Genomic DNA, 27,563 nt, shown 5'->3' with positions numbered 1-27,563 from the left:
TGACCAGGGCATGGCTGAACCCCACAGTCCCTCAGGACCCGTGCCTTGTGATTCTGCAGCTCCAAACAACTCATAGAATCTAGACAGACTCTATGAAGATTTTCTGAGACTGTAAAGCATTCCAGGCATGTTTCTGTCTGAAGGAGACATAGTTCTTGCTCCCTAGGAACCAGGTCTCACAGTGGGGGCCACACCTGGATGACCTCCAAGGAAGACAGCCCCATCAGCTGTGTTTGTTTGGCCAACAGTCCTTCTTAAAACCTGAATTGGAATACCTTTGGGAGGACAGTCTAGGTGACCCCATGCCCCTATGCCCCATCTCCTGTGCCACTGCCAAAATGGACATTATCCACCTGGTCTCTACAGTACGGATCCAAGGCATAGAGTATTAAACACGAAGATGTAAAAGCAGGAGCCAGTGTGACTACATGCATAGAAAAGAGGGGCCTTATCTACCTCAAGTCTGAGAAGGCTTCACAGAGGAGGGGGTATTAGGGTTTAGAGAAAGATGAAAGGGTAAGGGCTTTGATCATAACCCAAGTAACTCACCCATACCCCTCTTTGTCAAGTTCTTAGGTGTTGGCTCCAGAACTGACCAGAGGGACAGGTTAGAACCTTTTAGTCCAGGCCAGCAAGCCCTAAGGACTCCCCTCTCTCCAGGATATGTAGGAGGCACAGGTAAGGCTGTGGGGTGGAGCCTGAACCCCATGACCTGGGGTGGAAGCAGGAGGAGGAAGGGGTGCAGGCAAAGGAGGGGAGAGGAAGGGTGGCTGGAGAAGAAGCGGGGAGGAGCTAAGTGGCCAAGCAGCCAAAATAAAGAGCATCCAGCTGCCCTGCGGCCGTCACTTCCTCCCTCTGGCCAAGGACACCCTCCCTTCAGCCCTTCGAGCACCACAGGTCCTACAAATACACACATTCTTGCACAAAAAGGAAAGCACCTCAGAGCCACTAGGAAACAAGTGGTATTTTATTCCTTTTTGTCCTTGTTGAGAGGAGAGATCACGACACAGGGAACGGCAGTCCTGGTCACAGCGGCACGGTTTGGTCAGTTTCCACGAGAACACAAGGGGCAGGAGGGGTGGGCTCTGACTTTCCACTCTCTTCACCACCTGGGACCTCCTGCTCCTCCCCCTGCAGCGGGGCTGCCCAGAGCCCTGCCCTCTCCTTAACCTGGTGCCAGGCTAGCAGAGGGGGCGGGGGCTGGCACTGCTGCCTGGCCAGCAGGGCGGAGACAGCCAAGCAGAGGACCCCTGCTCTTTCTCCATGCTGCCCCTCCCCAGAGCACGGGCCCCAGCCAAATGCATCCACTCAGCCATCACCTGCCAGAGCCCCAGTTCAGGGATGAGAGTCTGGGTCCAGGCGAGCTGGCTATAGATGGGAGTCTCTGGAGCAGGGAAGGCTGGAGAAGGGCGTATGGTTCCAGAGCCCGGGGGGTTATTGCTGAGAAGATATGCAAGGAGCACATTTCCCCGGGGGCAGGGTAAGGCGGGGCATATGGGCACCAGGGAAGGGGTTCAGCCGCCCGAGGGCAAGGTGGGCTCATCAGCTTCTTGCTGGAACCTCCCACTGCCAAGAGACCTCAGCACAGATTTGGTCCAGGGACAAGTATGGAAGCAAGGTTCTCACAAAAGGAGTGAAAAGCGGCCATGCACAAGGGTCATGAAGGTGATGTAAACCCTCCCAAGTCCCAAGCCAGCTGGAGATTCCCACCAGACCCCCATATCCACCCTGAAATCAAGAGAAGGGACTGGTCTCTCAGAGAGAAGCAGACTCCCAAGAGTGGGAGGTGATGGGGCCACGGAGAGAGAGAGGAGCTGACAGCCACATGGCTCAGCTCCGGCCCAGGAAGGTGGGTTCAGGTTCACTAAAGCACAACGTCATCCACGAACAAGCAACCACAGAGATCACAGTCATCAGACACACACACACAGACACACACGTCACAGGAGGTGGACGAGACCACAGGCTCCAGGTAGGGGAGGCGGGGTTGCATTATTAAGTTGAGGACAGGTGTCGAGGGGCTGGGGACACATAAGCTCTTGGCTTCTCCTGGGGAAAGACCTGTTGCTGAAGTGGCCGGTTTTCTTAAGCATCAGTATTTGCATCTAAAGGTTCAAGCAGCTGCCTTCAGGTTCTGGAGGTCGAAGCAGAAGAGAATTCAAATTAAAACAAACCTCTGGCTTCCTTTCAAACCTCTCCATCCACGCGTCTCCCAGCCATTCCTTAGGGCAGCCCCTCTGCCCATGGGAACGCCTAAGATGAGACCCACTCTAAGTGCCTTGTTTCCAGTAAACCAAGGAGGGTGAGTCTGAGAAGCAGGACCAGGAGATGAAGGTGGAGGGGGGCATGGAGCTCAGCGGGGGCTCTCTCAGGGGAATGGAAGCTGGCAGATGAAGACATGGAAAGGATTGTTAAACTGGGTTTCTTTCTCAGGACACCCTCAAGAATTGCTCACAGTCCTGAGACTCAGGAGAACAGGGTTTCCGAGGAAGTTCTAGTTTAAAAAAAAAACCCAATTGTTGGCTCAAGGCTCCTCCCTGGCACCTCCCCACAGGGCCCCCCAGATTCGGAACCACCAGCTGCTGTGACGTGGACAGATCACTGAGCCACAGTTGGGACACCTGCCACCTGGATTGGATCTATAGCCACGTCAAGCTGAGGCATCCTTGACCTCCCCAGGGCCCAGCTAGAAAATGGAGGTAATGAGCCCCACACTGCCCACTCATGGGGCTGTCATGAGAATAGAAAAGCACTTAGGAGTGAATTCAAATGCTCCTATGTTGTTAGCATCACGGTAAGAGCTGGTATACCGGCATTCTACATCCAGAAATTTCTTTCAACTCACAATTTAGGATAAAGTATATCCCTTACTTGGGGCTTCCCTGCTGGCTCCATGTTAAACAACCTGCCTGCTAATGAGGAGACGCGGGTTTGATCCCAGGGTTGGGACGATCTTCTGAAGAAGGAAACGGCAACCCACTCCAGTACTCCTGCCTGGAAAATCCTATGGATGGAGGAGCCTGGTAGGCTGCAGTCCATGGGGTCGCTAAGAGTCAGACACGACTGAACAACTTCACTTTCACTTTTCACTTTCATGCGTTGGAGAGGGAAATGGCAACTGGCTCCAGTGTTCTTGCCTAGAGAATCCCAGGGACGGGGGAGCCTGGTGGGCTGCTGTCTCTGGCGTCACAGAGTCGGACATGACTGAAGCGACTTAGCAGCAGCAACTAAACCACAACATATCCCTTACTTGTACGGAAAAAAAAGGCAGAGTGAGCTAACAGAAGACTGCCCCCTGCTATGTCCCAGTATGTTGCAGGGTATGTCATAAAGGGAGACAGGCAGGAGCAGAGGGGTGTGGTGAAATCCAGCCCTCAACTATCAATACAAAGTCCTTGAGCCCTTGAGTCCAGTCCGTTACTTACCATCTGTATGGCTCTTCTCTCTGACCTCAATTTATTCATCTATAAAATGGGGCTACACCCCACCTGTCCTACTCACTTTTTCTGGCAGGCTTGAGTGAGTTTGTGTATGTGGCAGCAATTTAAAAACTGTAAAGCATTTAGATTATTGCTTTCCTGCATTACTATAACGAACAATGGAAATGGATACTAACCAGTAACTTAGTGCCCCTAAATGTCAAGAGCTGATAATGCTGGTATGGTGTTGGGGGTGGGGGTTCGGGGCCATATACTAATCCTCCTACTTCTGTGTAGGTTGGAAAGTTTCAAAATAAAACGCTAACGTCAAAGGATGGCCTGAGGAACTTTCTGAATCATCACCGGAAGCCGTTGTCTTTATACTACTTTGATATCAGGAGCATTTCATGAATGCTAATTCCCTCCCAAGTCATGCCCACGTGGCAGCTAGGATGACGCCCGAGCAACCTGACTGCTGGGTTGTGAGGAAGCTCCATTTCCCAACTGCATATTCTGTGTGTGTGTGCGTGTGGTACTGGGAGGTTTTAGTCCATCTGTCTCATCACCCTTCAGGCTTGAGTTTCTGCAGAGCACAGCTCATGATAAAAGCCATGCCCACTGCAAAAGCTAGCCAATTCCTCCCTGATGACTCCTCAGCCAGACTCTGGTCAGAACAGTGATGGTGACAGGAAGATATGGGCAGACAGCACCTTACCTTTGCGCCTGGGGGCTGCACTTCAGTTCTCTGCTTTCTGGGGCTCCGTGGCTGGAAAAAGAACCAGAATGGAGCCCAGGGAATGTATGGAGGGGGGGAATGAACTCCTCACCCCAGCGGGCCACCCCCCTGCAGCAGCTATGCCTGTCTTGGGGGTTGGGGGGAGCCTGACCCGCAGAGCAGGGGTGCTTCATGCAGACTGCGAGTCAGACAGACCCGGGCAGATCCCTGTCTCCTATTCCCCTGTTAGAGGACTTGGCATGTTCCTGAACTTTTCTGAGCCCTTCTGTTGTAAAATGTGGAGAGTGATGCCTACCTCCTGGGGCTGTGTGCCCATTACTGAGAAGTGAAACACTCTGTACCACGCCCAGCACTGAGCAGAGTCCCTGTAAATAGCAGTCGTCAGGAAGAGCAGCCTGTCTAGTGGAGGTAAGGGGATGACACAGAGCAGAGGACCTGGGACCCCTCTCTGGCACCTGGAAACATGCCTGGCCAGCCAGCTCTCAAGAAGCCACCTCACTTGACAACCATGCTCCACCCCAAGCTACACAAGGACCCTTGCCCGTTTCCTCTGTCCCACCTGGGCAGGTGGTCTTCACACTTACCATTTGCAGTGACGAGGTTCTCCACCTGAGCCTCCTCATCCCCAGGAGCCCTGCAGGCAGACAAGATGCAAGCCCGTCAGAGGTCTCCAGGGCAAACCCAGAGAGCACTGCCAGTCCCCTTGCTGGGGCAGGGCCCAGGGATTCATCTCCTCCAGGTCATGGTGGATCATTCTCCATTATGGGGCTCACAGGGTGGGGGGAGGTCAGAGGAATTTATGGGCACCCTTCGATGTTAGCTGGGAAGGTGTGTGTCCTGTCACTGACTTGGGACTTCTGAGGTCCAGGGCTGCCCTGGGTTACCATGGGGACTAATGAGTGTGCCCTTATGTAGGGGCAAAAGGGGAGTGAGAGGAAGCCCAAATTTCCACAAAAATCAAAGAGCCTCATGGACAGGTGACCTGCAGAGCAGTGTCACAGGTCCTGGGGAGAGGAGACAGACCTCAAGAGAGACGCTGAGGCCAAGCCCAACTGTCTCAAGGGCCTCCAGACAAGGATCCAGCATCCTCCCCCTCCCCCACCCCACACACACATCAGAAGAAAGAAGGGCAGGCTGACCCTTGACGTTTTGACCTCTCCTTTGCCCCCAAGGCTGCCTGCTGCTGCTGCTAAGTCGCTTCAGTCATGTCCGACTCTGTGCAGCCCCATAGATGGCAGCCCACCAGGCTCTGCCGTCCCTGGGATTCTCCAGGCAAGAACACTGGAGTGGGTTGCCACTGCCTTCTCCAACGCATGAAAGTGAAAAGTGAAAGTGAAGTCACTCAGTCGTGCCCGACTCTTAGCGACCCCATGGACTGCAGCCCACCAGGCTCCTCCGTCCATGGGATTTTCCAGGCAAGAGTACTGGAGTGAGGTGCCATTGCCTTCTCCCCAAGGCTGCCTGGCAACCCTCAAAACTTCTACCCCTACCCCAACGCACATGGCCTGTCTCTGAGACAAGAATCCAGAAATACATTCATCTGGGGTCACACACCACAGGCCCCTCCCTGTGCCCTCCCAGCGTCACCCCAGGTGCCCAGAGCAATGGTATCCTTACCGCGGCTTCTGATTGAAACTGCACTTGCATCGGCGACCTGAAAGGCAAAGAAACCATCCAGGGTCAGTGTCCGGCTTGGCCCGAGCAGGGCTGCGCTGTGAGTCTGTGGGACTGTGTGACCAGCAGCCTGGGACTCTTGTGCAGTGCACGACTTGCACAGCTGTATGTGGCGATCCTTGGCTGGAGGAGGGCTCTTCTGATGTCAAGGTTCAACACGACTGTCTTCTTGACCACGTAAGCGCTGAGAGCTGCAAGCAGCCCAGGCTCATGAGGGGAAACAAATGCAGGGGGACACGCCTCGGAGCCCTCTGAGGACAGCCCCCCTCTCCTCTCCCCTGTGACTCCCCGACTCACGCCCTGATGGATACAGCCACCCCGCCCCTTTGTATCTGTGCTTGTTTTCATCGAGTACTTATTTTGTTCATGCTTCGCTGTTTCACTGAGCACCTATTATGTGCCCAGCAATGTATTAGGTTCTGGAGATAACTAGGAAGATAGACGGGCTCCTTCCCTCTCCAGGAGAGAGAACTACCGTATGCCACCTGCTTCACAGCCACAGACATTGTCCTTAGAGAGTGAACAGAGGAACAAACATACTCACTGAGGATAAGCAGGATCCCCACCGAGAAGAGGACCACGGCAAACACCAGTCCCCCAATTCTCAGCGTCTGGTAGTCTGCGAAAGGAACAAGGGTGAGAGACAGAAGAGGCGAAGGGCCAGGGAGAGCACATCCGTCCCGCCCCTGCATGGGGCTGCACCTCCCCCCACCATCACCACTCACCATAATGAAAAGGGTCCTTTTCTTTCTCCTGCTCAGCGGCTGGAAAAACAAACAGGCGTGGTCAAGAGGAAGACAGCTCACATCCTGATTCCCAAGTCTCCCACCTTGTCTCACAGGCCTCATTCCCCACACAGCGATCCCTGGAAAGCAGGGCTCAGGAAGCAGAGATGCTCACAGAAGCATGGAAGGCTGGGCCGGCCTTGCCAGGGTCACTGCGGGGGCCAAAGGCAGGTGCAGCTCAGAGCCCAAGTCTGAGTCAGTGTTCACAGGAGCCACACGTATTGCCCCTTCTGAATCTTAAATCATCCCCAAAAGGCAGGGGGATTTTCTTCTTGTTACAGGTGGGGAGGCTGAAACCAAGGGAGGAAATGTGACTCGCACAGTCTAGACTGACGTGCAAGTCTGGCTCCCAGTATTCAGGCTGAGTCTACAGGGACCTGCTGGGCTTGATGGCAGGAGCCAGTGGGGAGAGAGGTGGGCAGGCTGGATTGGGGGCTGAGTTAGCTGCTGCCTTCCAGGATTTTCTTTGCAGGCTAAAGGCAGGGAAGCTGATCAGACATGTCGAATCTCAGACCCCCTCACCCCGAGTGTCCCACAGGGCCAGGACCTTCCATGAGAAAGGGCTGTGGCTGCCACCCTGTCGAGCCAGGTCCTGAGGGGTACTCACCACTGGCCAGGACCGCTGGGGCCAGCAGGCCACACAGGAAGAGCAGCACCACTTCCATGGCGTCTGGGGACAGAGGGAGGGAAATGATTCTCTGGGTAGGAGGTGCCCCACTCTAACCCTCAGCCCGGCCAGGGGCCCAGTCGGACTCCCACCCTGACTCCAAGCTCTCCCCTCGGATGGTTTGAAAGCCGGAGCAGCTGCCATTGACAGACTCCTTACAGAGGGCTCTGCAAGCATGAATTCAATTACAATGGAATCACTTCAACCAGCAGGCGCTGTGACTAATAACCCGTTTTGCAGGTGAAGAGCCTGAGCTTAAAGGAGGTGAATAACACTCATGGTAGCAAGCAGCAGAGCCTGGATCCTAACCCAGCTCAGGAATGCCTCCACCAGGCCGCCTCTCCGGTGCCAAGGTCACAAAACCCCAAGGGTTTGGGGAGAACATCTCACCTGAGTCCTCCTCCCTAGACCACCCAGAGACATGGCCATCTCTAGCTCATTAAGATGCCTGGGACTTCTGCCCTCGTCCTCTACAACCGAGACCCACTGGCGGAAGTTCTTTCTATCAGATTAAATGGGGGCAGGGAGACCAGTGCCCCTCGTGTCCAGCCAGGGGTGAGGGTGGGAGGCCTGCTGTTTCCTGGACTCTGTATAGTAATCCCTGAAGGGCTGACAGCTCTCCCTCAAGGCGCCCCTGCACCCTCTCACCTCCAAAGTGCCCAAGTCAACTCCTCTCATAGACTCTAGTTCATAAACCTCTCAACCCCTTTGATTAAACAAAGGGAACATGGAGACAGGTTCTCGGAGCATCAGCGCCTGGCCCCCCCTTCCCCAGCAGGTGCCTGAGACTTCTGCTCAAGCCCCTGGTCTCGGGCCAGTGGTCCCTGGATGGGCCATCTGGATGGAGGCCAAGGGCAGGGCAGCTGGTCCCCCCCAGGGATGGATTTCGGTGCAGTTACACATGCCTCACCCCTGGGCTTAAAGGAGGGCACTAGAGAGCCAGAGAGGTAAAAGCAAAGAAACCCAGGCCAGAAAAGCCCAAAGCTGCTTGCTCTTTCTTAGTGGGGTGAGGCAGGCTGCGGTCTGACCTCCTACACACTCTCTAGCAGCCAGGACCACACGTGCTCGGAGGGTTCATGCCTCTCCTGGCCCGGCAGCCCGCAGGCCCCAGCTGCCCTTCACCTCCCGGCCAGCAGAGGTCAGAATAGCTCCATCTGCAATCAAACCACAGCAGCGACCCTGGACTCCACTCGGAATTCAAGAAGCATTTCTCATAAGGCAGTCGTTTGCTTTTAATGTCACTTCATGTAATATTTGTATCTTTTAAATTTCACATTCTATTTCACATGTATAAAAACCCATGTAACACACATAATGAAACAGTAAAAGGAAACACCCATAAAGCCGCTTCAGAACTGGCACTTTGTACACGCTGCTACGTTTATATCTATTTCCTCCAACCCATCCCCTTGCCTTACTCCCAGAGGTAAACAGTACCCTGAACATACATGTTTAATCAGTTCCTTTTCTTAAAAAAAAAGTTTAAAAATTAAGATACAATTCACATACCAAAAATCCATTTTAAAGTGTACAATCCAATGGTGTTTAGTATAGTCACAAAATTGTGCAACTATCATCCCTAAGAAACATTCATCATCCCCAAAGGAAGCTGGTGCCCACTGGCAGTCATTTCTCATCTTCCCTTTCTCACAGTCCCTGACAGTTACTAACCTAGCTACTTTCTGTCGCTATGGATTTGCCTAGTCTGGGTCTTTTATATAAACCTATTATAAAATACACAGCCTTTTGCATCTGGTTTCTTCACTTAGCATAAAGCTTTCAAGGTTCATCCATACTGTAGCATGTATCAGTACTTTTTACGGCTGAATTATATTTCATTGTATGGAGATATATATATATATATATATAGTTCTTTTTAAAGAATATTTATCACTTCAGTCAGTCAGTTCAGTCGCTCAGTCGTGTCCGACTCTTTGCGACCCCATGAATCGCAGCACGCCAGGCCTCCCTGTCCACCACCATCTCCCAGAGTCCACTCAGACTGGCGTCCATTGAGTCAGTGATGCCATCCAGCCATCTCATCCTCGGTCGTCCCCTTCTTCTCCTGCCCTCAATCCCTCCCAGCATCAAAGTCTTTTCCAATGAGTCAACCCTTCGCATGAGGTGGCCAAAGTACTGGAGTTTCAGCTTCAGAACATCATTCCCTCCAAAGAAATCCCAGGGCTGATGTCCTTCAGAATGGACTGGTTGGATCTCCTTGCAGTCCAAGGGACTCTCAAGAGTCTTCTCCAACACCACAGTTCAAAAGCATCAATTCTTCAGCACTCAGCCTTCTTCACAGTCCAACCCTCACATCTATACATGACTACTGGAAAAACCATAGCCTTGACTAGACGGACCTTAGTCGGCAGAGTAATGTCTCTGCTCTTGAATATGCTATCTAGGTTGGTCATAACTTTTCTTCCAAGGAGTAAGCGTCTTTTAATTTCATGGTTGCAATCACCATCTGCAGTGATTTTGGAGCCCCCAAAAATAAAGTCTGACACTGTTTCCACTGTTTCCTCATCTATTTCCCATGGAGTAATAGGACCAGATGCCACGATCTTCGTTTTCTGAATGTTGAGCTTTAAGCCAACTTTTTCACTCTCCTCTTTTACTTTCATCAAGAGGCTTTTTAGTTCCTCTTCACTTTCTGCCATAGGGTGGTGTCATCTGCATATCTGAGGTTATTGATATTTCTCCCGGCAATCTTGATTCCAGCTTCTGTTTCTTCCAGACCAGCGTATCTCATGATGTACTCTGCATATAAGTTAAATAAGCAGGGTGACAATATACAGCCTTGACATACTCCTTTTCCTATTTGGAACCAGTCTGTTAAAGAATACATCAGTGGAGCTTCTTTGAGCTTTATAATCGTATCACTTTGTTTCATCTTCTGAGACTGGCTTTTTTGTTGTTGTTCAACACTTCTAAGACTCATTCATAAACACAGTTAACTCATTTTTCAGTGTTATGTAATACTCCACTGTGCAGGTAAATATTATCATGTATTGGTCCATTCTATCAACAGATTTTCCCCCAATTATGTGCTATTATAGTGTAGTTTTTAAACATATTTTGAGTTTGTTGCCTAGCACACAAGGGCACTGTTTTTCAAATCTTTTCACTACCACTTTCACAGGAAATATTTTTTACATTGGAACCCAGTACAAACATACATACATGTAAACCAGAAATAACAATATTGCTAAACAGTACTTAGCCTTAAAAAGGATGATGCCCTCTGATAGTTTCTATTCTGTTTCTTTAAAGAAAAAATGGTTAGGCCAATTAATGGCTAGCCCTATAAATTAATTAGTGGGTTACTCTGCAGTTTGAAAAATTATATTCAAGAGATAAGTTTAGGAGTTAAGTCATTGGGTTGTACAAATTATCAACTTTATAGAAAATTTTCAAACTATTTTCCAAGTGACCATCCCCTCTTTAAAGGCCCACCATTGCATATGACTGTCCCTATTACTCCACATCCTTATCAATACTTGCTGTTACTAGACTGCTTAATTTCTGCCAATCTAGAGGTGTAAACTATGGTCTCAACTGGATTCCTTAGAAATGGAGTTTAGCTTTTGATTGTTTACTTGCCATTCCTGCTTCTTCATCAGTGATGGGCCTTTCCTGTCTTCCGCTCAGTTTTCCAATGGGTTGACATCACTATTAATCACTTATTATTCTGGATACTAAAGTTTTGTCACTAAGTATACTTGCCTTTTTACATTTTTACTGTCTCTCAATGAATACAATTTATTAATACGAATGACTGCACGCAATGATCTTTCTGTCTTGTTTAAAGATATTCCTTGTCGCACTGAGTCAGAAAGGATTTGCAGGACTTCCCTGGTGGTCCCGCAGTTAAGACTCTGTACTCTCAATGCAGGGAGCCAGGTTCCATCCTGGTCAAAGAACTAGATCCCGCAGGCCAAAACTAAAGATTTCACACTGCAACTAAAAGGTCCCACATGCTGAAACTGAAGAGCCTTCATGCCGTAACTAAGCCTCAGTACAGCCAAATAAATACTTAAAAATTTTTTTTCCTTCTAAATATGTTAAAGTTCTGTCTTTTACATTCAAGTCTGTATTCCATCCAGAATGGATGTCTATGGAAGGCATGAGGTTGGAATCCAATTCTTGCTCTTTACACCTGACCATCAGATGTCCTGGACAGCACCGCTTGTCGGTATCTTCCCGCACGGTGCGCACGGCCACTCATGTCACGTATCTGGTTTCTGTTCAGGTGTGGGTCTGTTTCTGGCCTTTCTCTTTGGATCTCTTGGTCCGTTTGTCTGTTCCTGCATCAAGATCACTGTTTCAGTTCCTATAGCTTTATGGCAATCTTCCCCAGTGGCGGAAGCAGCTCCCTCTTCTTTTTCTCCCCTCTTCTCTGCCTCTCTTACCTCTTCCTTCAAAAATGTCTTAGCTATTCTTGGTCTTCTGCTCTTATATATAAAGTTTCAAATCAGTCTGTCAAATTCATCTAAAATGACTGGGATTTCTATTGGAATCACAATTCACCTACTCCCTTGTGGCTCAATTGGAAAAAAATCCACCTGCAATGTGGGAGACCTGGGTTCAATCCCTGGGTTAGGAACATCCCCTGGAGAAGGGAAAGGCTTCCCGCTCCAGTATTTTGGCCTGGAGAATTCCATGGACTGCATAGTCCATGGGGTCACAAAGAGTTGGACACAGCAGAGTGACTTTCACTTCACTTCACAGAACATAGGGACAATTAACATTTTTGTGATATTGAGTCTATCTATAAATAAATCTTTTCATTTGTTTAGATTCTTTTCAATGTTTTTTTTTTTTTTTTTTGCCTCTGCCATGGGGCATGTGGGATTTCAGTTCCCTGACCAGGAATCGAACCTGTGCCCCTGTAGTGGAAGCGCAGAGTCTTAACCACTGCCCACTCGACTGGCAGGGAAGTCCCTCAGTGTATTTCAATAAAGTTTTATAAATGCTTTCATATAGGTCTTCCACATCTTCTGTTAGATATATTGCTAGGTACCTTATTATTTTATTGTTATTTAAAATACTGTCTCTTGTGTTTGCGAATTTTTGCTGGTATGGAGAAAGGCAATTGATTTGTATACACTGATCTTAAATCCAATCATCTTACTAAACTCTCTTACTATTTCTAATAATTTACCTATAGATTCTTTTGGTTTCTCTGTGGACATATCTGTAAATGATACAAGACTGTTTCTTCTATTCTAATAGAAGAATATTGTGTTTATTTATATTTCTTGTCACACTGTACTGCTAGAACTTATAGTAAAATGTAGGATAGAATCAGTGATAAAAGACATACACACATATAGTCTTACTACTAATTTTTAAATTTGTGTGTATGTTTATTTTTAATTTTCCCCCAGCTTTACTGTGATATGACATTATAACATTGTGTGAGTTCAAGGTGTACAATTACCACAGGAAAGTTTGTTAATACTTCCATCACCTCACATAATTACCTTTTGTCTATGTGTGTTGAGATTGGATAATGAAAATATAGTATATGTATTTGTGTGTGTGTGTGTGCGTGTGTGTGCGTACGCACACTTACACGCTCAGTCATGTCCCTCTCTTTGCAACCCCATGGACTGTAGCCCACCAGGCTCCTCTGTCCATGGAATTTCCCAGGCACAAATACTGGAATGGGTTGCCATTTCCTTCTCAAGGGCATCTTCCCGGCCCAGGGATCGAACCTGTGTCTCCTGTACTGGCAGGCATCTCCTGCGCTGGGATATTATTTATTTATAAAAAAGGAGATTACTGATTTTAAATAGATTTCCTCCAACATTTTTGAAGGTCCCCTCTAACCCTGGTTTTCCAACATGTTTCTCTTTTATATTAATTATGAATGAGTACTCTACATCTATATTTTTTAACCTTTATCAATGAAGTAAAGTGAATGTCAAATTATCTAATGTTAAATCATCCTTGCATTTGTGGGATGAAACCAATGGATTATTTTTAATAAACTGATGGATTTGGCTTGCTGATATGTTGTTTAGGATTTTTGCATTTATGTGCATGAGTGAGACAAGGCTGCAATTTTTCTTTTATTGTATTGACCTTGCCTGGTTTTGGTATCATGGTAGTACTGGCCTCACAGAACAAGTATTTCCTCTCTTGCTATTCCCTGGAAGAGACTGCAGCAAATTGAAATAAATATAGTATAAATAAATAGTGTGTTCTTTGAACATTTGGTAGAAGTAAACTATAAAATTGCCTGACTTAGTATTTTCTTTGTGGGATAATTTTAACTTGTCTGTTCAATGAGTTAATGGTTACGGCACTCTTTGGCTTCCCAGATGGTACACTGGTAAAAGAATCTCCCTACCAACGCAGGGGACACAGAGGAAGCAGGTTCAGTCCCTGGGTCTGGAAGATCCCCTGGAGGAGGAAATGGCAACCCACTGCAGCATTCTTGCCTGGAGAATTCCATGGACAGAGGAGGATGGCGGACTACAGTCCAGGGGGTTGCAAAAGAATCAGACACAACTGAAGTGGCTGAGCACACACACACACACACATTCTTAAGCTTTCTACCTTCTTCTTGATGGACTATAGGCCGCCAGGCTCCTCTGTCCACGGGATTTCCCAGGCAAGGATACCAGAGCGGGTTGCCATTTCCTCCTCCACGGGATCTTCCCTGAATATAGTTAGTGAGTTATAATTTTTATAGAAATGTTTCCTTTTCTATTCAAATTTACTGCCATAAAGTTGTTTGTAGTATTTTCTAGCTATCATTAGAAATCTTTGTTGGATTTGAATTATGTTCTTTTTTACACTGTTAATTTTGTTTATTTGCGACAACTCCCTTCGGTCTTGATTGGACTCCCTAGAGATTTAACTGTTTTATTAGTCTTCTCAAAGAACCAACTCTTAATTTTGTTGATCCTCTTTATGGTGTTTTAAATTATTCTTAATTCTGCCCTTAAACATTCTTTGGGTTTATTCCATTGTTTTCCCTTTAGATTTGTCTTCTTCTATTGTATGTCTAGCCCATTAATATTTAGCGTTTCTTGCTTTCTAATATTAGCTGCTGCTGCTGCTGCTGCTAAGTCGCTTCAGTCGTGTCCGACTCTGTGCAACCCCAGAGATGGCAGCCCACCAGGCTCCTCTGTCCCTGGGATTCTCCAGGCAAGAATACTGGAATGGGTTGCCATTTCCTTCTCCAATGCATGAAAGTGAAAAGTGAAAGTGAAGTCGCTCAGTCGTGCCTGCCTCTCAGCAACCCCATGGACTGCAGCCTACCAGGCTCCTCCATCCATGCAATTTCCCAGGGATTTTCTACTATAATCTTCTAAGTGCCACTTTCATTCCAAATATAAGCTTTGAAATGTGACTCTTTGATTATTGTTTAGTTCTTAGTATTTTAGACTTGTGCTATAATTTATTTGACCTGTGCATCAAGAAGCATGCTTTTTAAATGTTCAAATGGATAGTGATTTTAAATTTACTTTTGTTACTAACATCTAACTTAAGTGCACTGTGGTCAGAGAATGTGCTCTGTAGTGTTTGGGTATCTTGAAATTTATTGAGACTGGCTTTATGATCTAGTATATGGTTATTCACTTCAAAAACTATACTCCATCTATTAAATTACAAATACTTTTATTGTTGGGAAAAAAGTTCTATATTCCATTGTGTGTGTGTGCTAAGTCAATTCAGTCATGTCTGACTCTTTGTGACCCCATGGACTGTAGCCCACCGAGCTTCTCTGTCCATGGGATTATCCAGACAAGAATACTGGAGTGGGTTTCCATTCCCTTCTCCAGGGGATCTTCCCAACCTAGGCATTGAACCCAGGTGCAGACAGTAAAGCGTCTGCCTACAGTGCGGGAGATCCGGGGTTCAATCCCTGGGTCAGGAAGATCCCCTGGAGAAGGAAATGGCAACCCACTCCAGTCGTCTTGCCTGGAAAATCCCATGGATGGAGAAGCGTGGTAGGCTACAGTCCATGGGGTTGCAAAGAGTCGGACACGACTGAGCCACTTCACTTTTCACTTTCTCCTGCATTATAGGCAGATTCTTTACTGTCTGAGCTCCCAGGGAAGCCCCTGTATGCCATTAGATTAAGAAAATTAACCATATTGTTTAAATTTCTATATGTTTCCTCATGTTTTGACTGTGTGACCAATTTGAGAATGTTGCTTTATAATCTACCACTGTGAGGAAGGATTAATAAATTTATCCCCAAATTTCTTATATTATAACAGTAAGTTTAAAATCGTTACATTGTCCTGCAAGCTGGCTCTTTTACGATTACATATGAATCCTGTCTTAAATTCTACCTTCCTTTCTACTTTTCTTTATGCATTGTATGTATAAGATGCAATATCATCTTACAGTAAACAGCTAGATTAAAAAAATTCGACCTGATTATTAACTGTCAAGTTTACTCCATTTAACTTTATTGTGACTATTGACATATTTGGTCTGATTTCTACCACCTGTTTCCCTCCTACTTTTCTTATGTGTATTTCTCTCTTGATTTTTTTTCTAATTTATTTGCTCCCTCTACTGCTTAAGAAATTATCCAAGCTATTTCTAGTCTTTTGGTAGTTACCTTTGGAATTTGACCATTTGTATTTTCTATAGACTGAATGTTTGTGTCCCCAAAATTCATGTGTTGAAACCTAATCCTCAATGAGATGGTACTTGGAGGTAGGCCTTTGGGAGGTAATTAGGTCATGAGTTGGGGGAGACCTTATGATGGGATTAGTGCTCTTTTATAAAAGAGACCGCAGAGAACCCTCTTGCCCCTCTGCCATGTGAGGGGTCAGTGAGGAGACGGCTGTCTATCAGCCAGGAAGCAAGCCCTCATCAGACACTGAATCTGCTGCCACCTGGATCTTGGACTTCCCAGCCTCCAGATATATGAGAAATAAACATCTATTGTTTATAAGCCACCCAGCCTATGGTATTCTGTTATAGCAGCGTCATGACAGACCAATACTCAATTTCACAAAGATTTAATTTATATTTTTGGTCGTGCCACATGGCTTGCGGGATCTTAGTTCCCCAACCAGGGATCGAATGTAGGCTCCTGGCAATGAAAGCGCTGAGGACTAACCACTAGCACGCACGCATGCGCAGCTGCTTCGGTCCTGTCGGTCTTCTTGCGACTCTATGGACTGCAGCCCACCAGGCTCCTCTGACTGTGGGACTCTCCATACAAGAACAGTGGAGTGGGTTGCCATGCCCTCCACCAGGGGATCTTCCCAACCCAGGGATCGACCCCTTGTCTCCTGCACTGCAGGCGGATTCTTTACCGATTGAGCCACCTGGGAAGCCCCACAAACCACTAGACATCCAGGGAATTCCCTTAACAACGGGTTTAAATGTCTACAGCTAACCCAGGGATCAAACCCTGGTCTCCTGCATTGCAGGCGGATTCTTTATCAGCTGAGCCACAATGGAAGCCCAAGAATACTGGAGTGGGTAGCCTATCCCTTCTCCAGGGGATCTTCCCGACCCAGGAATCAAACTGGGGTCTCCTGCATTGCAGGCAGATTCTTGACCAACTGAGCTATCAGGGAAGCTAAAATGTATAATAGTTATAAAGTAAAATATTCTTCTTGAAAAATACAAATCACCCCCTTCCTGATACATATGCTATTATTTTACAAAATTTCAGTTCTGTTCTAATTCTGTGAAGTAGGTATTAGTGTTTGTATTTCTTCGAAAGAAACACTTGTGTATAGATTCACCTGTGTGTATAGTGACCAGCCTTCAAGAGAGCCCCCAGTACCTCCTGGCATCCACACCTCTGTGCAGTCTCCCTTCACAGTGCACCAGAGCTAGTCTGCTGCTGCTGCTGAGTCGCTTCAGTCGTGTCCGATTCTGTGCAACCCAAGAGACGGCAGCCCACCAGGCTCCCCCGTCCCTGGGCTTCTCCAGGCAAGAACACTGGAGTGGGTTGCCATTTCCTGCTCCAATGGAAGAAAGTGAAAAGTGAAAGTGAAGTCGCTCAGTCGTGTCCGACTCTTAGTGACCCCATGGACTGCAGCCTACCAGGCTCCTCCGCCCATGGGATTTTCCAGGCAAGAGTACTGGAGTGGGGTGCCACTGCCTTCTCTGAGGGCTAGTACGGGTGACCAGTAAAAACATGGCAGAACTGATGTTACTTCCAGTATCTGATTATAAGCACCACAGCTTTCTTTTCTTGCTTTCTCTCTCAAGGACTGCTTTCTCTAGGGAAAGTTACCTGCCATGTTTAAGGATGCGCAGGCATCCTTATGGAGAGGCCCACATGGCAAAGAACCGAGGAGCTCAGTTCAAAAGCCCACTAGAAAGTAAGGCTGCCATGAACCATTAAGCAGGCTTGATTGTCCAGCCTTCACCGACTGTCACCCTGGCTGCTGCCAGTTTTGACTGCAAGCTCATCAAAGGCCCAAAGCATAACCACTCAGCTCCACTCCTCCCTGACTGCTGACCCTCAGAAACTGTGCGAGATAATAACCATTTGCTGTTTTAAGCTACTGTTATGTTGCAACAGCTAACTCATGCCATGTATTTACTAACCCATCTGTTTATGATTCCTTTTGAATCTCAGGCATCCATCAAGCCATTTTTCTTGATTCCTGGAGAACACCTTGGAATTTTCTTTAATGGAGATCTATTAGCTGTAAACTCAGTTCTTCTTTATCGTTTCACCCTTCTAGGGGGCAGATCTAACATTCCCCAGTAATTCCAACCGTCTAGTATTCAAGCCTTTGTCTGATTCCCTCCCCTGAACAGGGGCAGCAGCTGGGACTGCTTCTAGCCGGCAGAGGGGTTATGAGGCAAGCAAGGCCCCTCCAGGGAGGAGGAAGGGCACAGGTCAAGGGTCCCAGGCCACTAGTCACCGCTACACCTTTCCACAGCTCCACCTAATTACCGCCATAGATGCTTAGGTTCAAGTAAATCCCCAGCCCCAACACACGTACGCACTGAATTCCTAAACGGAGTTATACAATTCCAGGTTCTGCAAGGGATAAACAGGCAAGCAAGACGGGGGGCAGTGTGTGAAAGCAGAGGACTCAAGAGATTTCAGCAAATGTGAAGAGGGCTTCACAAGAGGCAGAGACTACACTCAAGGAGTAGCCAGCATGGCAGGGCAGAGAAGAGGGAGCAGGGAATACCACAGGGCACCTGGGCTGTTTCCATGGAGGAGCTGACATTCCAGCTGAACCTTGAAAGCAGGATGGGATTCTGAGGGACAGGGCTAAGAAAAGAGAAAAGGAAAGGCATTCTGGCAGAGGAAACAGCATGAGCAAAGGCAGTGAGAAGGGAAAACGGGGATCACAAACAGTATGCAATTTCAAGTTCAGTTCAAGTTGCACCTCTAGGCACTTCATTCAGTAGTGGCCACCTGAAGTGGCTTCCTCAGAAGGCTTCTGAATGAGGGCAGGTAGATGTGAGGGCCTTCATCCATCTGTGACGTCTGCATAGCACAGGAGGGGCCGTGACAGCCATCTGCCAAGTATTTGCCATTTTGAGAATAAGATACCTTCCAAAACAGTGAACAATCGAGTTGTGTAGAGCATGAGAGTGTGGGTGGTGAGAATTCTGATAAGAGAGCTGGAATCAGCCTCTAGAGGATCTTGCATACCAGGCTAAAGAGTAAAGACCTGTCTTTGTATTCTAAAGAAAACATTTCTGATCAAGTTACAGTGAGCTGAAAGAAAGACTGTTACAGATTTGGAAAGGGACCAACTCTCCTCCTTCAAGCTGCTGCCCAGGCCAGGACTACGCCAGCCACACCTCAGCATAAGCTTCCTTGGGGGGGCCTCTTGGCCCCTACACCCATTTTTAAAAACCTTGCTGGTCTCTCTGGCACTGTCCCTGAGTCGAGTGGCCAAGGACGCAGACAGAGCCTCTGAAGGGACACAGAATGTCTTTCTCTCATGGCTGCACTGAGGACCTCTATCTCTTTCTTCTCTCCCTCCCACACAACTGCCCCTTACATTCCTTTCTCCCAGAAAGGAGGCGAGGCTGGCCGAGGGCTGGGGGAGGTTGAGAGGTGGTAGGCGTGGTAAACTCCATTTCCAGGCCACAGAGGCTAAGTAGCAGATTGAAGGGTGGGCGGGAATTTTTGGAAGCCGAAAGAGCAAGGCAGAGTCGGGTGGAGCTGGGAGAGGGGGTTCAGGAACATCACATTAGCCACCTGCACATGTGAGATCATGGACCGCCCCCTACCTGGGAGAGCCTGCGGACCTGGCCCCCGGGATGGGGCTCCGGCAAAGTCCTCACTTTTAGATGGAGGTGGGGTACTCTGGAACTCTAGATCTTTCAGACCGTCCTCCCCATCTGGAAAACGGAACCAGCCACCTTGTACTTCCTCTGAAGCACCTTCAGAGAAACAATTCAGTTTCCACTCATTTTCCTGCTCCGTTCCACGCTCTCATTTATCTCGACACTGGTGAACAGCTGACACTTCGGGTGGCAACAGCCTGTCCATGTTAATTTCCTTCCCTGATCTCTCTGCCGTCTGCACAGTTGCTTTTCTGCATGTGCAGGAGAGAGCAATCAGAAGAGTTTCTCTGGTGATTATCTTTCCATACTGAGTCACATAATTTCACATAATTGCCGGGTAAAAGCTGCTCAGAAAGAGAAGCCACGAGCTGATGATATAGCATCACGCTATATTATTTTTGATTCCATGAAGCAGTGAGGTAGATCAGAATACCCAGTTCTATTGTGAAAATAACTCAGAAACAACCTCCCTTTAAAATGCACAAGCTCCAAATTACAGGGAAACATCTTCATCTCATCCTCATCTCTGTCTCACTCAGCCCCCAAGGCCTCGCTTCCCTTCCCTGGCATCCCACCTGCTTGCCTTCCTTAGGATTCAGCCCATCAAAAATGTGCCCAGAGGGATCACCAAGGCCTGGGTCCTGGCAGGATCCCCAAAGAAAGAGAAGGCCCCCTCCCTAGAAAGGACATGCCGGAAGGGGACCTTTATGGGGTCACAGAATGCCTGGAAAAGTCAAAATGTTAGTCGTTCAGTCAAGTCCGACTCTTTGTGACCCTATGGACTGTAGCCCGCCAGGCTCCTCTGTCCATGGGATTTTCCAGAATACGGGAGTGGGTTGCCATTCTCTTCTCCAGGGAAGCTTCCTCACCCAGGGATCAAACCTGGGTCTCCCACATTGCAGGCTGATTCTTAACCATCTGAGCCACTAATACCTGGGCCTCACTGTTTAGGCTAACTGGTTACCCTAGACTGTTATTGCATGCCAAGGGACAAGATTTAGCCTATGATGTATCCAAATCTTTGGAACAAAGAACCCTGTTAAAAGAAGATTTTGCTGTGTATAAATAGGATATAAGCATGATGTGAGGTATACCAGATGGACTCAGAACCACTGAATGCCAGTGAGTTAGAATGATTGAGATGAAAGCTCTTTATTTGAGGAGTCTCAAGTGCCAACAGAGAAGTGATGTAGCCAATGCATCTACCCAGAACTCACACCTCCAGCTCCTGCCTGCGGCTCTGATATGCTGGGACTGGGCACTGGGCAGGCCAGGCCTGGAGGAGGGGAGTACCATGAGGGAAACAAGCAGGCTGGGCAATGCCTGAGGGTGCTCCGGTAGCCTGGCTGGAGCCAGGAAAGACGCCAGGGCACCTACAGGAATGCAGTGACCGAGGCAGAGAGGAGGGAGGAGAGAAGCCCTGACAGGCTCCCGGCTCTGCATAAGAAGATCGTCTTTAGGGATCTCTTTGGCGGTCCAGTGGTTAGGACTCTGCACTTCTACTGCAGAGGGCACGGGTTCGATTCCTGCTTGGGGAACTATGATCCCACGTGCCGTGTGGCTTGTCTGAAAAGATAAAGACTGCCTTTGGTTGGTCAGATGTCAAGGGGGCCATGCTGGCTTCTGGGAAGGTGACTGATAGAACGACGGCCACAAAAGGTCTTCAGAAGGACTGGAGGCCAACACCTCACTCTCTCAACAGGAGGCAAGAAGATGATCAGAAGAGTCCTTTCTGATTATTCTGGCTGTGCTGTGTGGGTGAGTTGGTAAAGAATCTGCCTGCAATGCAGGAGACCCGGGTTCACTCCCTGAGTCGGGAAGATCCCCTGATGAACCCACTCCAGTATTCTTGCCTGGGAAAATCCCATGGACAGAGGAGCCTGGCAGGCTATGGTGATGGGGATGCAAAGACTTGGACGTGACTGAGCAACACACACACACTTATCACTGTAGCATGGATGCGAATGGTCTAAGGCCGGGCTAAGGGCTGAAAGCAGAGACTAAAAATTATCACAGACAAATTGGTCTGATTTATGGGGAAAGAGGTGGATGCATTACATTCCTAAGACATTAGTAAGTCTTACTGTTTGGGAGGAAAATATTATAGAAGGCAAGAAGTCTGATGTCTTTGGAGTCAGGGGCCTGGCTCCAGCAGCCGTTTCAAGCCTCCTTAGCATCTGTTTCTATGAAAGGGTCATGCATGCCCTCCATGAATGGCACCTTTGGTCCTCAATCATACGTGCTCAGGAATGAGGCTTGGGTGTATGGTCAGTATAATCTGGTGGGTGAGGCCCAACCCCCGGCCCGGCTTTGAGGTGCGCTGTGCTTTTATGAGAACGTGGGCGACATAATGCCTCCAGGCCACACAGGCTGGAATGCTGTCTTTGATCTTCTCTGGCACCCCTTCTGCCCCCTTGGTCTTTCCACTCTCCATCCCCGCTGGGGCAGCCAGGCGTCCTCTGCACTCAAGCAAACCACTCACATGCAGCTGCCCTTCTCTCTAAACTGCTCATCTCCTTTTGCTTCCCAACTTAGATGCTTTGATTCAAAGCTCTCTTGGGATTTTATGTACAGGAGAAAAAGAAAGCAAACAAAAGGACAGTCGTCACCTACATGGCTGCTCTGTTTGGAATTGTTCCCGAGGGTATTTTGGTGTCCTTCCTGATTGAGCCCAGCACTCCGCTCCACCTTCTCTGTACCAAGCTGCTTTCAGGATGGGGAGGGTCTGTCCCTTGCTTCACGTCCATGTGACAAGTGGCCTGGAATGGAGGCAGGGACCACACTGTGGCCTCAAACCCCCACAGTGTGCCCTATACTCTTGGACCTTGAAGCTCCCAGAGATCAGTTATCACCCAGTTTCATCATCTGTTTTTGTAAAATGCAAGGTGATTCTCCTCTCTTTGGCCACTTTTGGAAGGTTCAAGGGGGCTTCTCTAGTGGCTCAGTGCTAAAAGAAGATCCCCTGGAGAAGGAAGGGGCAACCTACTCCATCCAGTATTCTTGCCTGGAAATCCCATGGACAGAGGACCTCCATGGGGTCACAAAAGAGTCCGGACGTGACTCAGCAACTAAACAACAACAGAAGGCTCAAAACTCCCTTTCCTCATATAGCTGCAAGATACAGCTGCAGCTTTCGTGACTGGAGAAGCCTCCATACAATGCTTCCCCCAGGCCCATCTGCGTGAGGCAAAACCCTGGAGCCAATGGCATGAACCTCAGGGACCCTGATGGCTGGAGCTCCTGCAGGTACACAAGCCCCGCCCCACTCACACTGCACGCTTCTGGGAGCAGAAGCCTGGACCGCAGTGTGAAAGCAGATGTGGAACCAAGACAGGTGAGTTTTCTAGGTGAGTCGTCCAGCGGTGACGCTGGCTGTAGGAATAAGCAAGGCGCTGGTGACTGGCAGTTTGGGAGTCTATGGGACAGAGCCCTACTGGGAGCATTGGAATCATTCTATGGGCCCTACAGAAGGAAGGAGGGTCCATAGTTACAGCCCAGGATTAGATATAAGAAATAATAATAATAATAATGATAAACAGAATATCGGTCAGGTACTATTCTTACTACTTTAAATATTCATTCTCACTGAATCTTAAAAATAGCCTGGAAAATATATATTTCCATCAAACCCATTTTAAAGGGAAAGAAACTGAGGCAGAGAAAGAATGGTCCCTTGGTGGATGAGAGCTGGATTTCATACTTCTGCCCAGCTCAGTCTGCCTCTGAGGGAAGAAGGGTAAACTTCCTGCTGTGAGCCCTGGACTCCAGCGCCCCCAGCCCCACACCCCAAGGGAGGGTTCACACCGACTCAGGGACAAAGGCCACAACGGGCCACCTGCACCGCTGCTCCCAGAGGGCTCGCGCCCCTGGCAGCTGCCACTCTAGTCCTTGCTGCTGTCCCAATCCAGTGGGCTTAGGCTGCAAGGCTCAGGCCCGGAGAGAATCAGATGAACTCTGCAAAGAGGGGGCTCCCGCCTCTGGGTAAACATTTACCAAGTCCTAACATCGCTGGCCTCAAACACATCCCTGACAGAAAGACACAGTGGAATTCAGTGTCTGCCAGCTCACACCCAAGAGAGAATTTCTATTCCCTTGTGAATAGAGCTGTTCACTGGAGAGCGTGGTTTTTTTTTTTTTTGGTAACAGAGTATGGAATTTGTGTAGCTGTTTAGGTCAGAGTTGACAGCATAGCATGGAGGGATCTGGAGGATCAGCCAACCCCACTGCCCACTTTCCAAGGCTATTATAAAAGTCAAGTGAGGTAATATACGTGAAGGTCCTTTGTAAACTGTAAAGCTCTGTGATAACAATACCTAACAGCTATTAGGCATTCATGGCATGCCAAGTACTGTTCTAAGTGGTTTATATGTACTAACTCATTCAATCCTTATGGTAGTTCTAGGAAATGGCTCCATTTATGATTATCCTCATTATACAGATGGAGAAACTGAGACCAGAAAGAATAAGCAACTTGTTTAAAGTCCTAGAGCCAGAAGGTAGCGGAGCCTGGATTTAAACCCAGTCATTCTGGCTCCTGCTCTCCGTCTCTCTACCATCCTGCCTCTCTGCTACTCAGTGGCTTTGGAGTCTTGAACAAGTCACTCTATCTCTTGGAGTCTTTGCTTCTGAAACTGGAAAACAGGAATCTCAGGAGCTGTGAGGATTAGATGAACTAGCCTCTGTGCATAAGCAGTTATCATTCACCTACATCCATCCCTTTGGCGTCTCCTTTTGGAGAGTAGACAGCTCCTCCCCAACTCCAACCTTGAGTGTCTACTGGAGGCTGCCAATCGCAGCCCCTCCCTTGTTGCTAAAAGGACTGGGTTTGAAACTTCAGTGTCCCTCAGGGGTTGTCACATAGTCTGGAAGCAATAGAAGAGGGTTCATAGCAGCCAAGGTGGGGAATCTGGTGTGGAGAAGTCAGGCAGCAACTCACCAGGGAAGAGCTGGCAGGAGAGAGAAGCAGGGAGAAGAGGTGGGGAGAGGGAACCAGCCAGGTGAGCTCTGCGCTCCCACAGGCTCCCTGCCTGGCCTCAACCAGGTGCAATGGTTTGGATCATTTGCAATGAAGGGAAACCATGTCACAGCAGGAAGTTTCTGCCTGGTAAATAGCAAGTGCTTTTAAAGTATCAACTGCTGATACTATTAATATCATCATTCCCCGACCTCCTTCCTCAGCTTCCGCCTTGATTTTCTAGCTTCTCTTGGGAAATGGGGAAGAGAAACAGAGAACAGAGCTGGGGAAAGTCCCCAATGGCCTCCTTTCACTTCCCTCCACCCCTGGAAGGCTCCAGCGTCCCCACAACAGGGGCGGGGACAGGCCTTGGTCTACAGCAGAAGCAGGCAGACCCCGGCTTAACAGAATCAAAAGGCCTCCGGGGGTCACTGCCCTCTTCTTCCTTCAGAAAAACAGGCTGCATTACCCAGGGCTGCCGACAGGTGACGTGAGGAGCACAGGTCTGCCTGGGGCAGCTGAGGTGGGTGACGTAGCCTCCCAGCCCCAAGCGCAGGAGCCCCCCACCCAGAGACCCAGAAGCAAGACAGAGGACATTAGACAGAAAAGGAAAGAAATCCCAGAGAAGAGAAGCTGACCAGGGGAGGGGGCCCAAAGAGAAGTGCAAGACAGGCAGGCAAAGCGAAAAGGAAGAGGCTCCGGGACAGAATGGAGGCCGGCCAAGGAGAGGAGCAACAGAAGTAAGATGGTAGGATGGCATCCCCGACTCAGTGGACACGAACTTGAGCAAACCCCGGGAGATAGTGAAGGACACGGAAGCCTGGCGTGCTGCAGTCCACGGGGTCACGGAGTCAGACACGACTTAGCGACTGAACAACAAAGAAAAGGCGCTCCTGATGGAAACTGAACAAGGAGTGGACAAGGTGGCAAAGCAAGGGGAGGGTCGAGACTGCTGAGAAGAAATCTGCTTTGGAGAAACATCACGCAAGCCTCCACGCTATCTTCCTCCCCATGAGCCCCCAGCCGGGCCTCCATCCTTGGCTCCCCTAGAGCCTTCACCACTCCCTGCCTGTCCCAGTCACACCAGTGCTCCAAAGAGCAGGGGAAGGAAAATGTGCCTGGGTTGGGTATGGAGAGAAGGGTCAACAGACAGCTGCAGCTCCTGGGAGAAGCCAGTTCACATCCCGCTCTGGCGGCAGGGCAGCTGCCCAACAGGAGACACGGGGTCTCTGCTGTCCCAGCAGCCTGCTGGGCAGCGGCCAGGGGCCTGAGCCTTAGCCCTGGTGGACCTCAGGTGCCCCACCCCTAGGTCAGCACGCCTAGTCTTCTTCCTAAACCAGAGGCCTCCCAAGAGAAGCCACTGCCTCCCGCAAGGGGCCCCTTCAGGGTATCTCCCTAGGGGGCTTGGGCCCTGAGACTCCCGGGGTTGGGTGGGTGCCAGACGGACTTCTGCAAGACTGGGATGCTGTGCCCAGGACACCCTGGTCCTCCTGCCTCCTAGGTTTAAGGGAGATTGGAGTAAGGCGTATCGGACCAGAGACTCCTGTCCTTCAGCCTCAGACCCTCGAGTGTACCTGTGGCAGTCGTAAGACAAAGGGGGACCAACTGTGTCGTGTATGATCCACCCACCCTGCTCCCTGCCCATGATGGCTGAAGGGGATGATCACAGTGATGGTGGTGATGCCCCTAACATTAAACATCTGTAAGACGCCTGACTTACCAGACAACTTCACAAGCATCAGCTCAAAGAAACATCGCAGCTGCGGGAGATGCTGGATATCAGCACCATTTTACAGATTCGAGAAGGTGAGGCTCAGAGTTACGTTACTTGTCCAAGGCCCCACAGCTAACGATGGCACAGCTGGCATCGGCCCCTAATTCTGTGGATGCCACATGCTAGGCTTTTTCCACTCTTCCTTGCTGCCTCCCCTGGCAAGTGCAGCAATGCATGGGCACTGAGGGAAATAAAAATGCTGACCTTGACTTGAGACCAAGCAGGGCTCGTTGGATGGAAGTGTTCTGACCCAGTCCAGGGGAGAAAAAACAGGACGAGAGAATAACCCAGATAAAATTCAACAGCTTTAACGTTGACACCGATGATGTCATTTTCTTTCCCTTTCACAGTTTCCTCCCCAGCTCTGTTCTGTCCATTATGACTGATGTGAAGGCTGGGACCCCGGAGCCCCTTCGGAGGCAGGAGGGCTGGCTCATCCGTCAGCCATCGCTGGACCCCAGCTGTTCACAGGTCTTCCTGTCACTCACTCTCAGCTGAGCTTCACACCAGCTCGGGCTGTCTTCTCTCCCTCCCAAGCCTCCCCACAGTACCTGCTGGGCACCCTGCTGCTCTCTGCCCAGCAGAACATCTGCATCTATGCAGGAAGCAAGACAGTATCCCAGACGGGTTGTAGGAGGTCCCGGCCACTGGAACCAGGCTCACAGGGCGTGCCAACAGAACTACCAGCCCAGCAACTGACAGCCTTTCAGAGCAGGCTGCCAAGCTGCAGACCCCCCCTCCCATTTTTTCCTGGTCTGGCTCAAAATGAGATTAAGGTGTAGAACTGAAATAAAGACAATCCCTACTCAAAAATATATCCACACCCGCAACATTCTCCCAAGGAGAGAGTTCTTAATTCCACCAAACGTTTTGTTTGAAAGGTAAATACTTCCAGTCCTAACAGTTATTTACATCTCGGCCCACGTTATTGAATTAGATTGATTTCCAAACAGCTGAGATCTGCCTGTATTTAGGTGGAGAAATTGGTAGAGAAGAGGAGATTAATTTTGGAACGAGGAGTAATTTTGGAAAGAATGGTAACATTATTCTTCCAGGAACCAAATTAACAACAGGTACTGATGGCCTCCTGTTGCCAAGGACCTCAGTCATCACTGGGGGAGCTGCAGCAACAGAGTCCCTGCCTTATGGAGCTTACAGTCTCACTGAGCTCACAGGGTTTGCTCCCTGCCTCCAGAACACCACGTCCTATCTGTCCCAGAACACCTCTGCCTATCTGGCAAAGTCCTAGCCATGCTTACTCTTGCAGGATCTCTGTAAGTTTCTCTTCCACTG

At 49.0% G+C, this 27,563-nt stretch overlaps 1 protein-coding gene across 2 annotated transcripts in view; it reads right to left on the bottom strand.

Annotated features, from left to right (window-relative positions):
* FXYD6 (FXYD domain containing ion transport regulator 6) overlaps positions 947 to 27,563 on the bottom strand; it is a 36,527-nt gene continuing 9,910 nt past the window's right edge. For both annotated transcript variants that reach the window (XM_018059729.1, XM_005689495.3), the window contains exons 2-8: positions 7,222 to 7,284; positions 6,555 to 6,593; positions 6,374 to 6,448; positions 5,773 to 5,809; positions 4,740 to 4,789; positions 4,135 to 4,185; positions 947 to 2,134 (exon numbers count right to left, since the gene is read on the bottom strand). In XM_018059729.1, coding sequence (XP_017915218.1) covers positions 4,157 to 4,185; positions 4,740 to 4,789; positions 5,773 to 5,809; positions 6,374 to 6,448; positions 6,555 to 6,593; positions 7,222 to 7,279 — 288 coding nt within the window. In that variant the 5' untranslated portion in view covers positions 7,280 to 7,284 and the 3' untranslated portion in view covers positions 947 to 2,134; positions 4,135 to 4,156. The remainder of the gene's footprint in view (positions 2,135 to 4,134; positions 4,186 to 4,739; positions 4,790 to 5,772; positions 5,810 to 6,373; positions 6,449 to 6,554; positions 6,594 to 7,221; positions 7,285 to 27,563) is intronic.

The sequence above is a fragment of the Capra hircus genome, chromosome 15, assembly GCF_001704415.2.
Source record: "Capra hircus breed San Clemente chromosome 15, ASM170441v1, whole genome shotgun sequence".
In the NCBI taxonomy this organism is placed as follows: Eukaryota; Metazoa; Chordata; class Mammalia; order Artiodactyla; family Bovidae; genus Capra; species Capra hircus.
This window is presented reverse-complemented; position numbering and strand designations above follow the sequence as displayed.